At 39.6% G+C, this 22,416-nt stretch overlaps 1 protein-coding gene across 3 annotated transcripts in view; it reads left to right on the forward strand.

The window, feature by feature from the left end:
- The window catches only part of GRM1 (glutamate metabotropic receptor 1), a 189,300-nt gene that overhangs the window by 135,970 nt on the left and 30,914 nt on the right, over window positions 1–22,416 (forward strand). For all 3 annotated transcript variants that reach the window (XM_075706808.1, XM_075706809.1, XM_075706810.1), the window contains exons 4-6: window positions 8,955–9,201; window positions 15,323–15,491; window positions 17,540–17,666. In XM_075706808.1, coding sequence (XP_075562923.1) covers window positions 8,955–9,201; window positions 15,323–15,491; window positions 17,540–17,666 — 543 coding nt within the window. The remainder of the gene's footprint in view (window positions 1–8,954; window positions 9,202–15,322; window positions 15,492–17,539; window positions 17,667–22,416) is intronic.

A 22,416-nucleotide genomic window follows, 5' to 3' on the forward strand; every position in this document is an offset into this window, starting at 1 on the left:
ATCTCTCCAGACCTGTATTTAACAACATGTGCCATATACATTAACTTGTAGAGAAAGTTCTCTGCTTGTTATCCAGTTTCCTGCTCTTTTTCCTGTTGCTATAAATACTTTCTGTGGACACATACTCTTGCAACTTTTCAACTCTGTGCCCAGTTTTTTTCACCTCTCACTGATGGGGCATGGGGACAATCTGTGTAGGTTGCAAACCTGTGATGGTGCAGGGCTACACCTTGCTGGGGGCAGCCTAGTGAAGGAAGAGACAGCCCTTTCCGGGGGTGGCTGGCGTGCAGACAGCTGTGCTGTTCGCATGGCCCTTAGGTGGTGCATTACATTTCCCTTTCTTTTACTGCTAGCCAACACAAGAGACAGAGCAGGTGATGCAGATTTATGGAGAAGGGAAAAAGGAACTTTTTCTCTGCCGCAGGCCTGTTTTGCACTCACCTGCCTCCCACTCCAGTGACGCAGTGCTGGCAAAGCCACACTGCCAGCTGCTGCAAAGGCCTCCAGCTTCCCTCTAGCCTCTTCCAAAGGCAGAGAGGGGCCGCAGCATTGCACGTCAGCTGGGAGTGTTTGTGAATATATGATATCTCACCCAGACGCGCTCTGCCTGCTCGCCCCAGCACTGTCGGGTACAGACATCAGGCATGCCTACTCTTCCCATTTGCTTGAAGCTGCAGCCAGCCTTTGGGAAATGACAGTCTTCTCATCCCCTGCGTAGCTCCTCTGGGTCACTAGAAAGGAGACGTAAGAGGTAAGCTCTCTCTGCTCTCTTGGAGACAGGTTCATCTGAACACAGCTTTGTCATATCCCACAGTGTGAGCATGAGTTATGTGCATTGTCACTTGGTGTTTACATCTCAGATCTGCTTTTCCTGGAGTCATATATCTGTGTGAGAATCTGAATGTCCACGGGGAGAGGCAGAAAGGGCAGGGAGGGGAAGTGAGTTTCAGGCTCTTGTGTCTGCTAAGCAAAGTTTGTAGACTGGGAAAGACAGCAGCAGTTAGAAAGAGATCAGTTTCCTTTTGTTTTGCTCCCAAGTTGCATGGTGTATGGGCTGGACCTGCGAGTTCAGACTTGGCATAGGGCTTGCAGCACTGCTCAGCCCCCTTTCTCCTGCCCAGTGCCTAGGGACTCTGAGACTCTCCCTGCATCTGATTAATGAGTGAGTCAGCAGCTTGTGCAGTCATTTCTCCTCATAATATTTCAGCTTCTCTGTGGCACTGTTGTATTTGTGTATGCCAGCCTCATTCCGGAGTCTTTGACACTAAGCTCTTAAAGCCCTATTGTGCTTACATAACATGATATGGAGAACCAAGAAAGTAAATTTAATTAAAATCTTTCCCCACTGCTTCTGACACACAGGGAGAGACAAAAGGAAGACACTTCTTTTCAAACACTGAAGAATAATGTGGCATCCTTACAAAAACAGACAAGGAAACTGAAGACAGTGGTGGTGTATAGTATATCCAAAAAGGGGACTAATCTTCTAAAACTTAGGTGTTAGACGTCTGAAATGAAGAAGAACCTGTGCCTTGATGGCTGAATTAATGTTTTGGTTTCTTTTAGCCATTGAGTTGACATCTGTGAAAGATATGTTGGTAAAAGTAAGTAAAAGAAAAACACCAAACTGTTTTAAATTCAGTATCAACTTTATTCAAAGAGAAGGTTCATTAGTTATCTGACCAACTTTGTTAGTGAAAATAAATAACCCATTGCATACAAATATTACTGCAATCAGCATCCTGTTAATGCCTTGATAGAGAATTCTAGTGCAAACTTTTGAGGAGTTTCTGCTGAATTCCCAGCTTTTGAATGGCTTTCACTTCTCTCTGTAGTTTTATGCAATAGAAGTACACTAATCCCAATTAAAAAGCAACATTCACCAGATGCAACAAAGCAGTAGTATCTGGGAGACCCAGAGATTTCCCCATGCTCAGAAAGAAAATAACAGTGTATCTCAACTGGTAACTGTAATTGTATCCTAGCTTTTCAGGGAAAAATACATCAAATATAATTGTGTGAATTGAATCTCTTTGCTTGAGGAAATAAAAACCATTTGAAGAATGGAAGCGAAACCTTTCTGGTTTAATGACATCCTGAAAATGAAGTCTGCAACCCTCTGAACTCCATTTATTGCTTCATGAGTGCTGTAAGATGTCAAATTTATCAGCATGTTTTGAAATCTGGTGTAGAACCCACATATTGTAAGATATTCCCTCCTTTTAGCTTCCCCAGTGAAAGCTCTGCTTCCTCTCTTCTTGCCAAAGGGCAGAGAAACTTGCAATTCTATAGAGTGCTGCATTATTTTCTGTAGACCAGTGACATGATGCTCAGAAGGCAGTTAAGGAAAGATCCCTTTTCTTAAATGATATATCCTTCCTCACCCTTACCTGACAAGTAGTGGAGCTTCATCCGGTCAAACAAATAGTTCACATACAATGGGAATTGAGTTACCTGTTTTATCTTGTGTCTTTTTGATAGCTCTTCTACTATCCTCCCTATATGTCCTATCTCCTCTCTTTCACTGTATTTGGCTGCCTCTTAAACTTGCCTCCCTTCTGCAAGGATGCAGATATCAAAGAAGGAAGTGAAGGGGTAATCATTACACATATGGTCCACTTTTGTTTGAAAACAGTATAGTAACTCGTTTCCTGGGAGCAGAAGCCATACAAGAAACAATAATTTACCATGATGGGATTATTTGTTGTAGGTTGAATGAAGCATTTATTATCGTCTGTGACAAATTTTTCAGCCTATCATTCTGTCTCATGAAAATTACAAATCGTTTTTAAATTGAGACTGAAGGAAAGCCTCTTTTTTCTGACCCTCTTTTGGCTTGATAAAACACACACAAAAAGATAATTTTTCCACAGATTGTTAGCAGTCACATTAGCTTGCGCATAGAGACAACAAGGTCATTGAGACAAGTGTAGCCTACAGCCCTGACCTACAATGACTTGCTCTGGTCACAAGGTAGCATTTCCTGGCCTTTCGCTCATAGGCAGTCAGCTACAGCTGGAATTGCCTGGAAAACAGGCAGTTACTTCTGAAAACACAACTTCAGAAATTCTTGTAGCTGTATATGTGATTGCGGGCTGAAAGAGATGGGTGTTTGGATGTTTTCATATAGAATAACTGACTTTTACTAATCTAACTTGTTGTCTGTGATTTACGTTTGGACATGATGAGCACAGTGGCATGAACAAAAGCCGTCTTTATAACATCAAGGTTTCATTCAGCCTTACAATATTAATGAACAGAATCCACTTGTTATTAAGAAGGTTATATGAAGAGAAAAAGCTAGTTAGTGCACAGGTTTTGAACACACCATCATTATACTAATTACATTTAGAGACACTATAATCTGTTATTCATTTTGCAGTGCCTTAAAGTGAAATTTGTTAAATAACTTGTTATCTTTGTTGTTAGATAGTGTAAGAGATGTTATAAATAGAACGTAAGAGGGAGTGAACTGGCAATGTTTGTAAAATATCTGAACCAATAACAGCAAATGACTTTAAACAAAAGAAACACTTTGCAAATATTATTTCATAAAATCTTAGTTTGGCATAGTTATTCAGAGGATTAGCCATTACTAAATAAAATGAAAAAGAAAAAATATTTCACTGAATCGATGACAAAACAGAAATGAAGAATTTATTGCATTTTCTCTCCTATATGTCTCAAGATAAAACCATAATTAGACAGTTAAGCACCCAAATAAAAGCACTCTAATTTTTCTAAGAAGCCAAATATCTTAAAAGTCCACTAAAATCACAGTAAGTTAAGTCTGTTCATCACCTCTCATATGTAATTTAGTTGCCAAAATAATCTTTAGCTCTTACCTTTAGGGACCCAGATTTGAAATGACTGATCAGTTCAGCATGTTGGCCTTCTGCCCTGCTCCTTGCAAGATCCTATGACACAAATCTGTTGTGGACAAAGTTTGTCAGGTCTTCTCTAACATGAGACACTGCAAGATATGTGACTTCCATTGTTTTCCAAGGACATGCTATGTCACTAGCACATCTCTACACAAACTCGTACAGAGCCACATAGGTATGTTTGCTCAGAGTCAGGTTTTTTGGGTTTGTGTTTTGTTTTTTTTTTTTTTAATTCAGTTCAGTTGGGACCTACAATGACCATCTAGTCCAACTGCCTGGCCACTTCAGGGCCGACCAAAAGTTAAAGCATGTTATTAAGAGCATTGTCCAAATGCCTCTAAAACACTGACAGGCTTGGGGCATTGACCACATCTCTAGGAAGCTTGTTCCAGTGTTTGACCACCCTGTTTTTAAGGTGGTGTATGTTGGGTCTAAAGAAGAGCATAAGAAATCTGCCTCCACGATTTCTCCAATGCATATGGACATGGACAATGCAAGCCTGGGTACTGCTCTACCTGTTCATTGGTGTAACCCCTGCTCTGCCACCTGGCATTCGGGGTGGGGGTGGGGGGAAGGCCTCTTTACTCTTTGGCACAGCTTTGTGCCAGATTGTTATGTATGCAGTCCAAGTATGGGAGATTTCTTTTATTTCATCTTCCCAGTGAAATTTAGCCCCGACTGTGCTTCCAGAATAGTTTTTTTGCTTAAATGAGCACTCATATTGAACGTAACCCATCACCATGTTGTAACTCGCAACAAAGCTAAAATCTCATATGGCCTACCCATGAAGCATATCAGTCCCAGGAAAGACCACTACAAATAAAGAAGGCAGTATATACAATTTCTAAGACCTTCAGACCTCTGTCAGGACCACCAGAAGAGATGATAGCTCTCATAATAGTTGCTAACTGGATCAAGGCAACAAAATCTGTTTTTATGTGACCTTGAATATTCAGCAGATGACAGTTAGTAACAAACCATAAAACTATCTGTCTATTCCGGATGAAACATTACTGTTTATAACAATTTTATTCAACAGATTTTGGATTTTTATTCTAATCAAGACTCATCTGTGAACAGACTGTGTTCTTTAGCAAATGTGTGTGCTTGTTCAAAATTTACCAACTGGCTAGGTATTGGTCACATTCCTCAACCAAAATGTTTTTACATTTCTTTCCATCCCAAATTCCTCCCTGCCCTAGCCTTTCTGAGGACTGCAAATGACTAATCCTTTGTGCTTAATTTCTTACTGAATATTATCATAGACTTTACCTATCTTTCCTTTATACATGAAAGTTAAAATTTCTAACCATAGTTCTGACAGTATAGTTTTTCTTAATTTCAGTTTGTCAAGTGGGATTTGCACGAGTACCCACTCTGCTCTCGAGAACACTGTTAGCCCCACACTGACTTCACAGCAAAGGCACTAGCCAAAATTCATAGTTGCTTTACATTCAGGTCCTTCTAAGTACCTAGCTGACACTAATATTAGTTAGATTTGAGGCACATTATGGTAAAAGGAAAGGCTCACAGTGAGTTTCATGAAACTTTGGTCTGCCTTGTCTTCCTTCCCCCTCTACTTAGGTATTACTTTTAGCAGTGTTGGGAGCATTTTTCAGTTGTGTGCAGTCAGAGTGTGGTGTTTGGAGGTTCTTTGTGGGTTTTTTTGTTTGTTTGTTTGTTTTAGTAGTATATGTCTGTATATACCAGCCTCCTTTTTCAGCTTTAAGATTGACTGACAGAAACAATGACTAAAACCAAAACTGTAATAAGAGAAAATGACCCAAACTATTGAGGAACTGTTAAAACAAAATTATTAAAGGAAGATTTGCATTGCATCCAATACAAAAATAAGTAAGTATGACATTTAGGACACCTAAATTCTTCAAGGTCATTCAAAAAAGTTATGGCCTAATTTGAGTGACTTCAATTAATCCAGTACTCACATGGCTTACAATTTTTCTTTGCTTAGTGAAAGCTAAGGTACCTAAAATAACAATTAAAAAAGGCTAACAAAATACTTTTCCATTTTTAATGTTTTAGTATTTGTAGATCAATGGTATTTTTTCCAAAGGATGAGAGAGGAAGGAAAAATAAGCATTTCACAGTCCAGAGTTCTGCTTTGCCCTTTGTTACCTTTCAAAGACCTACTGAGGAAAAATACAACTTTACAGCGAAGCCCCATAACAGACATAATATACTTCTTGCATTTATTGAAAAGCTGTCCTGTGAAAACTTAATTGAACATTGATTGCCTCTGTTTTGTCTCTGGCTGAACATAATTGCATGATTTCATTTGTTTTAAAAAAACCCACACATTTCTTACTGATTGTCGTAAGTGATTTTTTACAGACACAAGTGCATAAGTATATTGATAACTTATAATGATGAAAATGAAATAAAATTGATTTTGCCTGCAGGGAGTTAAGTTTGGGTAAAACATGACTTTGCACACTAGACTTACTGGAAAATATCTTATTTACACATAGAGATGTTTATATTACTGATCTGTAGAGAATGCATTACCATATGATGCTTCACATGTTGCTCTCCACTACAGTACAATTATTTCTATAGGTGACGTTAAGGCAGTCACCTCTGCAGTGTGGGACTATATGCTTGGAGCCTCAATGTAAGCTAGATGTTCACTCCTAATTAGTCAAAAGCAAATCCTCCCACCATCAAATATTTATTCTTTTTGGAGGTATGCATATTGTATTGAAATATGAGAAACCAAATGCATGCTTTGCTGAGTTAATACATACTTGAGGTAAATGGCCTCTTTTTAAAACTTTGGCAAGTTCTGTTACATGTAGTTTTCCACCTCCAGCAGCTGCATGAATGCTTGCCTCAGGAAACACGTAGGGATGCTATCATTAAGTCCTGCAAGTGTCACTGATGTTTATGTTCCTTTTTTTTTTTTGACTAATTGAGAAATTAAGGAGGTATCTGAGACAAACACTCACATAGAAAACAGTTGATAGTGAGTGCTGTGTCCTATCAGTCATTTTGTGATCTCTTCCATGACTGGCTGCCCAGAAGCTTCACAAGAAAGAAAGGACTGACATGCAGAGCTCAGGGGCTTTCTGCCTCTCATTCACATAGGGATGGAGAACACATTCATTTTCTATCTACAAGAAAGCAGAATCAGTGATAAATTCACAGTGTGTTAATCCTAAGGGACTAATAAGCAGGTAAAACACACCTAGAGATACCATATACAGACTGCACATTAACATATCCAGGCAACAGATGTCTAGACCATGCCGTACATACTATATGCAATACATAAGTGAGGGTACACGTAGTGGCATACTCTTTGCTTCTCTGCATAAATATTCTGTCAGTTTACATATAAAGTTTCTATTCCTTCTGTGTTTCTGAACATGGATCTGAATGGCACTGGTTTCATGAAATTTGAATGGGAGCTGTGAACCTTCTCCTGCAAAGAAAGTGGCAGATATGTTGCCTCTGGGAAATATTTCTCCAGCTGCTCCCTGCTTGGTGGTGCTGGTGGTGAATGTATGGCAGTGACAGGAGCACATGAACTCATTCAGTGAGATTATGTTATTTTCACAAGGCTTTTTTAATTCACCATCACAACTGTTTGCTATGTTCCGCTCATCTGGATAACAGTTACTGAAGCAAGACTTTCCTGCCCAGTTGCAATGAATGTCCTGTGTGAGGAAGACCCAGAGAAAGAAACCTAGACATACCTGCCTTTGGGATCTCTGCTATCCTAATGAATCCCCAGTTGACATTTCTGAGCTGTAGGGCGAATGAGCTGAGAAGACTTACCAAATCAGAGCCTTTTCAAAGGGTAAATGTAAGGATGGTCTTCATGATTTGATTTGAAAACCATATCATATCTACATTAGGTGAAGGAACTATTTCTTAACTTGAAAGTTTCAGTGAACTTGTAGATTTTCCTCTTTTCTTCGTATTAAAATGACAACTATCTTCTCCAACCTGAATTTGAGAAGTGTCAGTTAACACCTAGTCTCTCACACATCCTACTTCCCTAGCGTAGACAAGGTGTTACTTAGACAAAGTAACAGATACTGGATTGCAAATGCCTGTTAAACACCAAGTAACGTGGGAGGTCTACAGATAAAAGCATCTTGCAGTTTGGAGCATATTGTGATAAAATGACTCGGGGGGAAGGAAATGAAACAGGGGGGTTTCTTACTTCCAGCTCCCTCAGGATCCCTGCAGCACAGGTCTGCCATGACTCAGGGTCGGCATTGACAGTGTTCAGCAGCTCGTGATGGGAAGCGGGGGAACGGCTCAGGAGCCAGTGAGGTCTGATGTGAAATGCAACCACAAATGGTACCCTCTGGCAATGCCTGCACATCAGCAGATCAGAGCTAAAACCTGCGTGTGGGGAAAACCTTCACTGCCACATTGCTTCTGCTCGATGGACAGAGACTTTAGTGTCTGCTCATACAGGATCTTCTAAGCTGCAGTTACATAAAATGTCCTTTAGTGTTATGAACTTCGTTTGACTTCCTGTAGCAGTCCCACATTGGCATACCTACTACTACTTTTAGCTAAAATGATTAGTTCTGATAACTTGAGAAGTGATGATGATTTAGGTTGTTTGCTTATTAACACTGAAAGGGACGTTGCTATCTTGGCCCTCAAAAACATGAAATAAAAAAAAAATACCTTGAAGTGTGACAAAAAGTCAACTTTACAAGCAAATTGCTCTAAAAAATTGTTCTAGCTGAAATGCATTGTTATGATGCTGGGCTGTTTAACCCTTCTTGGCATAAATAACATTGGGGAATGACAAGCAAAAATTCCAAAAAGAACAAATTAAAGCTGACAATTTGATTAAACTGGTGCTTTCTCATGAGGCATTTCGCTTTCAATGAATTAAAGATTTCTGAAAAAAAAAGTAGTTTGGTCTTTTTAAATGTAATTAAAATCCTTGGCTGGCACCTGATTTATGCTTCTAAATCTTTATAACAGAAATAAGAAAAACTCCTTTTTATCTCTCAGTGCTTTTTCATATGACCATGTAATTTCATCTTTGTTTATAACAACACTTTTTTCTTACTATTTTAGGCAATGAAAGCCTAGAAGAAAACTATGTGCAGGACAGTAAAATGGGATTTGTCATCAATGCTATATATGCCATGGCTCATGGGCTCCAAAATATGCATCATTCCCTTTGCCCTGGACATGTTGGGCTGTGTGATGCTATGAAGCCAATTGACGGCAGCAAGCTCTTGGAGTTCCTCCTCAAATCCTCATTCATTGGTGTTTCTGGAGAAGAAGTTTGGTTTGATGAAAAGGGAGATGCCCCTGGAAGGTAAAGAGATGTATTCTCTCAGCTAATTAAACCAGATGTTGGGAAGGGGGAATGTTGCTGGGCTTGGTGGTGGAGGTTTCTTTGGCTGTTTTGCCGAAGCATACAGCACGCATACTGTGAGACATAAATGGGGTTATCTGGATTAGTCTTACCGATAGCCAGGAATAACACTGGTAACACATGATATATTGATAGCTACAGCTCAAATTGAGACAGAAACTACAGTACAGCTTGAAACATTGCTAGTGTTTCAGGAGAGGACAAAACTTCTATCTTACAGACTTTTGGTGTCTGAGCTACCACTGGGGCTCAGCACCAGGGTTTTAATAGCTGTAAAGCCTAATACAAGTGCTTGGAAATTAATGAAGCATTGCTTGCTAAGGTTTTGAAGGTAGGGCTGTAGAGCACATCTTTTTCCAACTGGATCTCTGCTGCTCCGAGTGCTCCCGGGACGTAGCACTGTATCCTTGCCAGAGACTATTTAGTTCTGCTTGGTGAACTCCTGTGTGCTCTCTTTAACTTGTTTCACTCCAAATAAGCTTGGCTGTCCCAGAGTCTAAAGATAGGTCTGAGTACAGCAGGACAAATAATTTTTTTTTTTGCCAGAAGGTACTGTGTTTCACTAATTCAGGGTCTGGTAAATTCCAGCTGTGGTAGTTGCTAGTCTACTCCTCCATAGCAGACACAGTACGTACCCGAGCAATGGGCGAGACAGCAACTTTGTGGACTTGGATGTCACCTTTTTTTTCTCTTACAGGACCCAGCTGACAGAAATCTTTTTCTCTTTGTTTAGTTCTGTGGGCTCTGTCCAACTATTGTAAGACAGCTCCCAGATGGGTTTATTTTTGAGGTTTTTTGTTTGTTTGTTTTTTAATATAAATAAGTTTAATTCAGCTGCTGAAGTACACAATCCATTATTAACTGAAACCTACTCAGCGGTTACTTCACTGAGGTTAGTTTTCCTACTGAGTTATTAAAGTGTTATAAAAGACTCTCTCACTCCATCTTTGGGCTTATTGCATAAATGCATCGTCGTGCCAACATTGCACAAAGAGAGTGCTCTGGAATAAACAAGAGTTTGCAGTCTGGCATACGCTTTCAGAGAGTATTTGCAAGACACAGTGGCCTTTAAGCAACTCTTATTTCTATTACTAGCCTTTATTAACAAAACTGACCAACTTTTTTACTATTTGCTATTTGCATTGCTTGTTATATTTAAACTGTATATACATTTAAACAGCTCGTTACATTTAAATAGTAAGAAAAAGCTGGTCAGTTTGGTCTCCTCAATGAGCTCTGTATACTTTAGATTTTTTTAGTCAAAGATATAGACGAGCTAGGTCAGACTTTGAAAGTAGAGGCAAGCAATTCCCTTACAGTCAAACACATACCTATTGACACAAATGCATAAATCAAATTTTTGTAAATATCTTTCAGATAATACAGAGAAATTACTGCTTAGTGTAGCTTTAAGTTTATTACACACTATTTATCTCCATAAAAGCATTACTCCAGCTTTGCATATGCTGCATTGTCTGCCTGTTAGTTATTTGGTTTGATGTTTAGGTGTAATTTTCCAATTTTAGCCCAAATCTTATTTATTGTCTTGTCACCTGAGAGCATTTCCACAACTCTCATCAGTACCAAGCATAGAATTAGAAAGTACAGTTCCTGAATTCAAAATATAGGAGGGTTGGTATCAGCATACTTCTCTGAGTAGGTCAGGATGATAGAATTTATTCCATCCATCATTTTGGTCTATAGCAAGGTTCATTTCTCTTGATTCCCTGGCCTATTTCGAATTTGATGGGTTATTTTAGGTAGGTGGTTTTTTTGTTGTTCCTCATTTATATTTTCACAGCTGGAGTTAGCAAGTTTGGGCAAGAAAGTTCAATTAACCTTTTTGTTATTCATGCTGTAATCCTTGTATCAGTCTGTGGCATTTATGACATGGGCAATATCATATCAGAGAATGGTGATGTGAAATGAATGTGAAATGATCACATATGAAATGTGATCTGTATGGTCTGTCAGATCTTTGTATGCCAGCAGTAGTTTATGCCCATGCAGAATTGTATTTAGCTCCAGATTAGCCCTAGTGTTTCTGCAGCTCCACATGGAAAAGCTCTTTGTGGATGAGTGAACGTACCATACCACTGTAACAATACCCAAAAGAGCTTTTGTACCTCAGCAAAATGAAAAGATGAACACCACATACAACACCTAAATACAGCAAAGAGAGCCAGATCTGAAATTTCTTAGTTTTTTAGCTTTTCTATACTAGTGCAAGAATGTCACACAAATATGTAAAAAGTTTTTTGGTGTTATCATATCATGTGAACACATTAACTTCACAAGATGGAATAAATCAGTATTTCTTCTTAGAAGGCAGTAACCTTCCTCATACTTCATTTTCAAAATCTGTGAGGTTCTTTGAGCAATTGACTCTCTCAAACTCCTAGTTACAATCGTCATGGGTAGAGGAGGTAGAGATGCCTGTAGTTATGTTTGCCTCACACTCACATAATTTCCTGTTTTGAACCCCTTGCAGCTTTGTCAAACCTTAACCATTTGTTTAGATACAACTCTTTTTCTATCTCAGGATGAATTCAGGGTTTCAGGATTTTATCCCAATGAGATTAGAAAACATGAAGCACTTTTTCAAAGGCTTATTTCTTCTGTGCAGAATCTTTTCTTTGAAGAGCTTTTATGCAGAAATGTGAAGCAGAGCTTTATCAGAAGGGTACGAATGCAGTCACTTAACTGACTGCACTGCCTCTGGGAAAAATGACGTGGATGTAGCTCTGGAAAATCAACAGCTTTATGTGCTTACTATACTGTCATTAAGAACATGCTGGTAAAATTGCTGAACTTTTTACTTTCATTGAGTACCTCCCATTTCCTTTCTCAATAGTAATCATATCACTCAAATTCCCAGAAATGGCTGGAGAAGATGCGAGGGATGCAGTAGTCAACACCACATCCTTCTCTGGGCCTATGCAAGGGGCAGGGGACAGATCCATTTCGAGCTCTTGTCTGTTCTAGGGTAACTGCCTACTTTTAGCTTATGGCAGGTATGTAAAAAATTACCTCTCTAGGGCAAACAATTTGGGTAGGCCTCTGACTATAAAACGTTATGTGACAACTGTCAGAACTTTCAGCCCCTAGACTGGACTTCTGATGCGTGGATAAATGCTAAGGTTCGCAAGCTAACAGAAACATTGTTCATTTTACCCTAACTAGACTCGGATGTAGACCCATATAACTCTATCTAGTTCAAAATTTCCAGTAGCTGTTCTGGCTTCAGATATGGCAACTCTACCAGCTCTAATGCTTTGAGTATATTACAAAATGCATAATGCAAATACTTCAAACTTACATAGTATATAAAGGAATGTGTCTCAAAACACACGTGGTTGTTTTGGAGTTTGGCTCCATGGGTGGTTGTTTTGGCCAGTTACATGCCAGCATTGTTCACCATTGCTGTTTTCCATTCTGCCTTCCAGGATAGCAAACCTTACTGCCAGTCTGGTATTATGGGGAAAGGTAACTTCAGCCATCTCAGACTAACCAGAGCAAGAGTGTGCCTGTGACCAGCTGGCTCACAGTCTGGCTCACCTCACAAGTAACTTGTTCATATGACACCACCTATTTGGTCACATCATTTCCCAATACACTGGAGAGCTTGCCCTTATATTAAAAGAAAGATTCATTTTCTTATGTGCAGAATGTTTTAATCGCTTCTGTAAATGCTGCCATATGTGTGTGAAATCCAGCTGCCTCCATGGTCCTTGCTCTCTTAGAGTTTCACAACCCATGTCAAACCCACTTCTTCTGGAATAATCATTTTTAGTTTGGACACAGCCCGAAACGGTTAAAGCTGTACATGTGTGAGTGAGGGCATGGGGTGGAAGTACTGCAGCACTGAACCTGTCCTTACTCAAAGCAGAAATTTTTCATTTAAGAAAAGAAGAAAAGGATAAAGAACTTATGCACGTCTCTATATCCAAATGTGTTTGTTAGACCACATTTCTCCACTTAAAATTCAAGCTGCATATCAAAGCTGCAAACATTGTACTACAACTTGTCATATGCAAGACTGTGTAAGAGCTTTTAGTCTGCATACTGTATTCTTTGACAGATAACTGATAGAAAAGGGAACAGTATTATAAGGAAACACAAGAATGGCTTTCAACCTACAATCATATCCCTGAAATTGCCAACTCTTGATTGATATTGCATTAATGCCACTCTGTGCCTTGTAATATATTTTTGGAAAAATGAAAACAGTCTGTGCAGGTTCAAAAATTCCATTAAGGGAATGTGAGATTTTAGTAATATTTTATTCCCCTTCCTGAATTCATCCTCCAGCCCACAGTAACTGATTTTGTATCAGTCTAATACAAGGTCATACTAAAATCCAAGTAGGTTCTTCTTACTAGGAAGAGACATGTATGTTCTTGCCCAATTTTACTCCTGTCTGTTGAGTCTACATTATAAAGTGCCCAGTTCTTATTGCTTCTTGCTATCCTGATTCTTCACAATCCTGAAAACAGCATTCCTTTTTTTACGTTCTTCCTTTGAAAGAATGGGGATATGAGAAGGAATTGTTTCCTGGGGAATTTGAAATTTATCCCTTTTCTAAGCAACACCTCAATTAGTAGCTGATTGCCAAGCAATGGAGCTGCCTCCTGCTTGGAGCCCCATTGAACTCAGTGGCAAGAATCCCTTTTCCCATGTGATTCAGTGGAGCTCTGCAGTGGTACTGACATTATCTGAACATGCATATTTGCAAGATTGAGGTCTGAATACAGCTGTAAATATGCACTTCTTTAAATCATCTTTAACTAGAGAGATCCCAAAGACTCAATTAAGAAAAACAGACATAGAGAGAGTAATTCTAGCTTCTCTTTCCTCTAGGAAGTACAGAGAGAGTTGAAATTTTGCATGTTGGAACCTCAGAAAGGAAAAGAAAGAAATGGATATGACTCTCTCTTTGCCCACAACCAAGCATCCCAGTTTTATTTATGGCTCATACTTTGCTTACCTTTCATTCTTAAAGTACATACAGATAAGCAACACTCATTATAAACAAAAAAATTTTTTCCCCACAGACTGAGACAACCCAGTAGAGAAAAACAAGGCAGTAACGCTCAGGCTTGGAAAACAGAAGATGCTTTGTGATTTTCAGCTCCAGTGTTGATTTCTGGTTCTCAGCCCTCTTTCTCTTGTCCTTTTCTTAAACAAAGTCCTCCTCCTTCTCATCTTAAGAGGCCAGGCTGTAGGTCCAGCCTCTTTTGTGGCTCTTGCTCTCTGTGCACTTTCCAATATTCATTCTCCCATTCTTGCTTATTTCCTGCTAAGAAATCACCACAATTTTCATCACTGATTTTCACAACCCACTTTCTGTGGGTTAAAGAAGGAACAGAATATGTAGCACTAAGGGATGTGCACACATCAGGTCCAACACATGGAAGGCAATGATGGAGACAGGGAAGCCGAATGTTTATTGTAGCAGTGTTTTATGCTTCCTTTACATTAGCCTTGGGAAGTTCTCTCCTACCTGCCTAGGGCAAGGAAGTAAATTTGGTGCCTGAGCTGCTAAGTTCCTGACAGTCTCACTGGGCTGCGTAATATAAACGGTTGAACTAGTGCTTACAGTTAACTTATGGCATAGCAATTCAGTTAGTTTGAACGTTCTACTGATTACTTTAGAGCTCCCAGCAGGGGCTATACTGCAACCAACCTGTATGTAGGCACCAAGTGAATGTTAAAGACATCTTGAAAAATGTCTGAAAAACACACCATCCAGACAGTGCCTACATGCACATCTTTAGCAGAACTTGCTGTCTTTGATGTGCAGTCCTTCCTGGACACACAACTTTTTACCCACAGTTTTATGTAAGCAGGGCAGGCAATTGGTAATTGTGTGGCAATCAGAGCTGTCATTTCCCATGATTCTGCTGCAAATCCTACAGTATTTGGTGTTTCCATGAAACTCTAGTCCCTGGTGTTAAGACATGCCATGAATATTTATGGAGGCAGAAGGAGAAGGGCAAGGTAAATTTTTATCTGTCATGTTGCAGGACAGTAACTTGCTTTCTCTTTTTTGCCCTTGCAGGTATGACATCATGAACCTGCAGTACATAGAGCCCAACCGCTATGACTATGTCCTCATTGGGACATGGCACGAGGGTGTGCTCAACATTGATGACTACAGGATTCAGATGAATAAGAGTGGAATGGTCCGATCAGTGTGCAGCGAGCCTTGCTTGAAGGGCCAGATTAAGGTGTGCCTCAGACACTTACTTCCTGCTACAGAAATGTGAATAACCAGTGTTTTTTCCCTAAACCCAAGCAAGCTTCTTTCAAGCCAAGGGGTAGGACTTCCTTTTCTTCAGGAAAGCCAAAAGTATAGAAAGACTCCTAGATTAACATCTTACTCTTACAATCCCATATACAGGCCCATGTTTTCTAAAATTGCCCTTTGTAGTGATCTAGAAACTCCTAGTGTGACAGGATTTGAATTTCACCTTATGTGAGAAAGAACAAGATTTTCACTTAGTCATTGCCTACAACATTCAGTGTCTGTGATTCACTTGGGGGCTGATCCTGAAAAGAAAATAATGTGACCCATGGGAATCCAGTATTTTTTTCCAGCAATAACACTTGCAAGAAAGGGGGGGGGGGGGGGGGGGGAAGCATATTTGTGTCTCATGTTCACAACAAGAGGCATGGAAACACAAATGAAATCACTCTGTGTTTACCAAACAGTAGCACTTGTCTCAAGCTACAAATAATTTGCCACCTGCCATGTCTGGATGATATAAAGATATGTTCCACCACTATCAAAATGGTATGGATGCAGGAAGTTTAAAATGGCAAGAAGCCCATTCAGGAAAATCACCTTAGAGCAGACCTTCCTTTCTAATTTCATTTAATAAGCACATTTGCAGCTTTTTAATTTTATATTGCTACTCTAAGCAATAAGTGATTGATGATTTGGCAAAGACGTAGTGACATACTCCAACAGTCTTGGAGGGGAAACATTATCGGTATTTACTACCCTCCAAAATATCTTTTCCCTGTTTTTGAGATTGTGCAGTTTGTGTATGTGTGTATATGTAAACACCATGCATACAAAATGCCAGCTTCGGCTTCCATTGAAGTCTGTTGGACTCTCTCCACAGACTGCACAAGAAAATGTTAACAAAAAAAGCCCACAAAGCCAGCATTCAATAAAACAAACATTTTGTATTTCACTACTGCACTTAGCTCTGCATATAGCTGGATAGGAAGATCCTGGAGAGAAGGCTGGATTCCTCCTTTCTGGCAAACAGAGCCAGAGTCTTTGCTGGAGCCCCATGAGCTGGAGATATCCTTAACCTTTCTTTCAGCCTCAGCATAATGAAACTAGGAGTCAAGACAAGGAAAACCATCTTTCAACATTAGATCCTTACACTTAGCAGCCTTCACAGAGGAGAAAGATACAGCTTTCAGGGACATTTGTCTCCAAAAGAGCTTGTTCCGAAGCATGCTCTTGGTCACCACATATTGTTTTTATTTTGTACTAGGACACATTGCATCCTTTTAGCAGTATATTTTTTAATTTGCTCTTATTTGAATTTCTATTTACACTAGTGTAATAAGTGCCAAAGAGAAAGATACAGCTTTCAGGGACATTTGTCTCCAAAAGAGCTTGTTCCGAAGCATGCTCTTGGTCACCACATATTGTTTTTATTTTGTACTAAGACCCATTGCATCCTTTTAGCAGTATATTTTTTTATTTGCTCTTATTTGAATTTCTATTTACACTAGTGTAATAAGTGCCAAAGAGACTTCCACGTAAAGTGGAATTTATGTGTGTGTGCATGTGCTTGTGTGTGTATATATATGTATATGCATGAATCACTCTCTTTTCTAACCTTTGACTTTGTTTACTGCTTTTTACTGTGCAATAGATATTAAGCATGAGCTGAACTACTTGTCCTGACCTGAACCTTCTCTCAGATTAAGCCTCTTCTCAAGTCTGATTGAAAATATAACACTCACCATGCCTCTGTACCAAATGGAAAATGGTTTTGCACTTTTAACTCAGAACTGCTCCCCCTAAAACAAAATAGAATTGTCCCCAGAGATTATCCTTGAACTCATAAGCACAAATTTTAATATGCATGGGTAGATACACAATCAGGATTCATGTTTTCTAGTCATTTCAAATGCACCATACACAGGAATCCTGTCATATTTTAAACAGTGCAGGTGGTATCTGTTTGCTGGGGGGGCTTCTGTGTTGTCTTATAGAGGATCATAGCTGAGGATGTATTTTGCATTACAGGTGATCAGGAAAGGAGAAGTGAGTTGCTGCTGGATTTGCACTGCTTGCAAGGAGAATGAATTTGTTCAGGATGAATTCACATGTAAAGCCTGTGAGCTTGGCTGGTGGCCGAACGCTGACCTGACAGGTAGGGACGTGTCCCTCCAAACACATTCCCACTTTACAGGGCACAAGCAGAACAGTGTGTGGTGGAGAGTAAGGTGGCAACACGCAGAGATATTAAAGGTACATACTTAAACACACATCCCAATGCAGTTTAGGGTGAGTGAAAAGTACTGTATCTTTTGGCTCAGTTCAACAGCTGTGACAATAAAGATGGAAATTTTCTACCAAGAAGAAACAACATTGTCTGTTCCTCCCCTTCACTCAGCATAAGCATTGATAAAGCTATTAAGACCACTAATGAAAGCAGAATTTGCTGCAATTTTGGCAGTGATTATCACAAGAGCTCAGTGCATCCTTGTCAGATTGACTTGATACTTTTTCTGATTGTTCTACCATACAATTAGTTAATACTTTATCTGGGATTTCAGGCCATTCAGTAACTGACTACCAGACTTCCGTTTGGTATAAAGATCATTCTCACTGCACCGCCAGCAAGAGGAATGTCAACAAAATTCTAAGAAAGGTTGGCAGAAGAAAGAGAAACAGCTAGAATTGGTCTCCCCTGTGTATATGCTTTGGTTGAGTTGTATGCTATGGCATCTTTCTGTTATTTCGTACCTATCAAGGTCAACCTCCACACCTGCTCTGGGATTTGCAGTAACCATTATGCCAAGAAAATAGATTTAATGCACTGAGAAGCACCACCTTGACCTTGGGTTTGCTTTGTATCATGGTAAAAGACTACTGGCACCTCTGCTCCATGCTGCATCTGCAAAACTTGGCTGCCAGTATTCAGCAGGGCATCAGTCCTAGTCAGAGAAACAATCTGACTACCTAGCTGAGGATCAAATGTGCAACTTATCACATCTTTATCCTTTAATATGACTGGCTGGCAACTAGATGTTGCTGCAGCATTTAACACATAGACAAAGTACTCAAACCTCGATTAAATAGTTCCAAGAGATACTGTTAAGCTAGTCACTGAAGCCAAGTGAGCTTTCAGATGATTGTTTTGGGAGGGAAACCTCACCACTTCTCCAGCTAAAAATATATTATCAATCACAATACACAGGGAAACTTGATGCATTTTCTATCTTGGTTTTCTACGGAAAATAAGCTATGGCCATGTCCCAGATGTGCGTGTATCTGTCTATATCCCATACTTCTCACCCCAACCCCTCCCCTCTCTGGTGTGCAACTGAACCTACTTCAAACAGACTTGTCAGGATACAGAAATCTCAGTGGTCATTCAGTTCCTTCAAGTTTCATGTAAGTGGGTTTCAAGAAGAGGAGTTCTTGAAAAATACCTTCTGTAAGGGCCCCAATTGTGGGAAAACATCTTGTATTACTAGACACTGGAAAATCCACAGCACCCTTCATAAATGTCCTTACCATTGGAAAAGCTCATATTCAACTCCCACCTGCTAGGACACCAGTGTCTGCTAATTTTAAAGCAGATATCCATAGACAACTGGGTTCTGTTAGTCTTGGAGGTTCGCAGAATTGTTTGTATCTACTATTCAGGGAAGAAAACTGGGACTTCTTTTTAGTCAATAAGGCAGAACAAGAACATAGTGAGAGATCAATGTGCACTTGAGTGAATATGGTTCAGTGCTACCAGCTGCCCCAAATAGCTCAAAAGAGAGCATGTCAAAATGACAGGCACTGCTGAAAGCAGTTGAGGAAAGCATCAGTGCTGGAAAAAATCTCAGGGGCATGTTGCAATCTATTAACTTTTAATGAAATCAGTAGATGACCTGCTGATTTGTGTTTCCTCTCAGCAAGGAGGCTGGACTGCTACTGTTCTAAAATCACAGTAGCACCAGCCAACTGACAGTATAGCCATCGACTGATTTCCTAGAGAACATCAAAATGGCAGTCTGCTCCTGCACAGCTTCTTCATTCTGTCTTATTGGGGAAAAAAACCCTCTTTTTTTAACCCCTGCAATTCATTTACTTGAATACAAAGTTGTGAAGAAAAGCTGATGCCATCCTAACCTCTAGAAAAGGGAGATTGAGCTAGATAAACTCTAGCTCTTGAACTTTGTGGGAGTCACCATTGGTACCATTTAATTTGGAATTCTCTTTTCTTGCCAGGATTTCTCCCATCAGATGTGTTTTTATAGCTTGCTCTTGTATGTTGTATTCATACCCTGCCAGTCACCATAGCATCTAGACACCGACGTTAACATCTCACATTTCAGATTGTTTTTCCCTTTGCCTTAAATCTTAAATGCTAAACATGTATGCAGTTTTAGGCCCATTTTCCATCACAGATGGAGGCTCTAAAATCCTTAGTCCTTTTAAAAAATGTGAGGCACATACTAACCCATTTCCTAAGACATGCTTTTCAAGGTGCTCATTCTCTCCATTTGAAATTAGTCTCTGTTGCTCAGCAATCCTTGACATTTAAATTTTATTTTTAAATGTACAAATTTTTTTTTAGATTGCTTCCCCTAAATATGTGTTCAGTGAAGTGGAGTCAGCAGGCACAAAGGATTTCTCACCACAGATGATAAAAACCTGACCTGACAAATAGTCACTAAAACTAGTGTATTAAGGCCTTGTGCCAAGAAGAGGAGATATCTTTTACAGTATCAGAATTTAATATAAGAAGAATGAATGTCAAGCTAGTAAACCTAGTTTACATAAATCATCTTAAATAAGCAATAAAACAAGATAGGACAGGAAGTATAATGGAGTTATTATGATATGAATCATGAAGGTTTGGGGCCATCAGTTACCTGGGATGTGTTAATGACCTCAGAAAACATCCTGGATTGTCTTACTGGCCTTGCAGTATGAGTATAATTAAAAAAAAAAAATTAAAAATAAATTAGCTTTCTGCTCTAGAAAACGATTCATGGTTAAAGTGCAGTGAAAATAGTAGATTAAAGCTACCAAACAGGTTTTTACTAGAAACTTTTAACTGTGAAGCTTTTGCCACTAATTCTCTGATTTTCTGAGGTTTAGGTTAGTTGTGCTGTTTTGGGGGGATTTTTGTGTTGCTTTTTTTTTTTTTAAACTTGTAAGTACACCATTTCCTGGGTATCCTCCCTCAGTCTCAACAAGGTTCCCTAGCCCACTTTCTCCTAACTGGGAAATGATCCACCTTCACAGGTGCTGACAACCAACAACTGTTTGCTGATATAAGCAGTGCAGGCAGCCTTTTGCAATGTTTGTAGCATATGTGGCTCTTGGGGCTTGCTGGTGCACAGGAATGACACTGACTCTGAAAATATTGTTTGAGATCGAATGAGTATCGCTTGATGTTGCTAAGCTTAAAGCCCACATTGAAATTTAACCCTTCCAGCAACCACAGACTGGCTTCTTAAGAGCTTTGTATGTATTAATCAATGAGCGGGAGCTTCTAATTCTTAGCCTTTTATTAAATCAAAGAAGGAGCCAAGTTCCACTCAGGGCTGCTGTGGCCAATGGCCAGATGCTCCCACTTCTAATAAAATCTTTTCCTTCATATTTCACCATAAAAATACTGGCTGGAAGAACAGGTTTCCTCACCTATCTAAGTCTTGAGCAGACCAGTTTGAGCAAAACAGAATTCCTTTTCTTTATGAAATAAGACCTCCACTTCCACATACTGTTATTTCTATTGTTTTTGATGTTCTAGGTACCTGTAACATCATTACCTGTAGTTAAGTAGACAACATTACCTGTAGTTAAGTCAGCCTGGTACTCTTAGAGACAAAGAGTACAGAATTATAAGACTTTCCTTCAGTTCATATGACATTGGCAGACCTTAAAAGTTTAAGCAGAAATTTTCCATGTCAGGACTTTGCCTCAGGCTGATTTTTTTTTAATTTCAACAAAAAACATTTTTTCTTCTTCCATTTCTCAAAATGAGGTTACAGTAAGTAAGTTCAGTAAGTTCAGTAAGCACAATAAGTTCAACACTGATCCATACCTCTGCTTAATTCACCTATATTTGGAAGGAAGGTCTTTACATTTTGGTAGAGGTATCGGTTGGTAATTTTGTGTCACCCTGTGGAAGATGCATATAAATTGAGCAAAACTGTGGGCCTCAGAAGCTTTTAGTTCATAGAGCTTGGTTTCTGCAGATATACTCCATACTGAGGAGGAAGGGTCTGAGCATGACTTTGCTCATCAAAATATCAAGGCCCTTGCTAAGATTTAGCAGCAAAAGTGAGAGGAAAAAAATGCCTCTCTTACAAGCTCACTGACACTGCTGCCTTTTCCCTGCTCTTCTCAGCTGTGTCCAACAACGCAGACAGGCAGAGGTGATGAGAAGCCGGTCCAGGATGTGAAAAGCTGGACCAGCAGTGTTCATAATGGAGACATCTGGGTGGAGAGGTGACTGGCTAGGAAAGAAATGAACTGGAAGGGGAACTGAGACAGGGACTGTGAGGGACTGGGAGGAAAGATACTTGAGACGTGGGGGAAAGGTGCAAAAGGTGAGCTGGGTCCAAGGGAAACTGAAGGAGGACAGAAACAAGAAGTAGAGGAGGCTATGGATACTTACCTTGGGATACAGAAACATGTTAAAAGCATTTTGGCACTATTAAGTCAAGAACAGAAATTAGGAAAAGCCTGAATTGAAGGTTTGTAGTAACTCAGCTTCACAACCGTAACATCCTATTAACACAGAGGATTTTATTTTCTCTGTAATGTTTATTGCTGATATTACATCTTGAGCACAGTGAGGAAGGTAGCCAGAGACTCCTTCAACTTGAGTGTGGGAGAGAGCAATTAAGTACCATCTTAACTGATACCTATGTTTGCACATCTGTGCTAGT

Source organism: Pelecanus crispus, chromosome 3 (genome assembly GCF_030463565.1).
Source record: "Pelecanus crispus isolate bPelCri1 chromosome 3, bPelCri1.pri, whole genome shotgun sequence".
Lineage (NCBI taxonomy): Eukaryota > Metazoa > Chordata > Aves > Pelecaniformes > Pelecanidae > Pelecanus > Pelecanus crispus.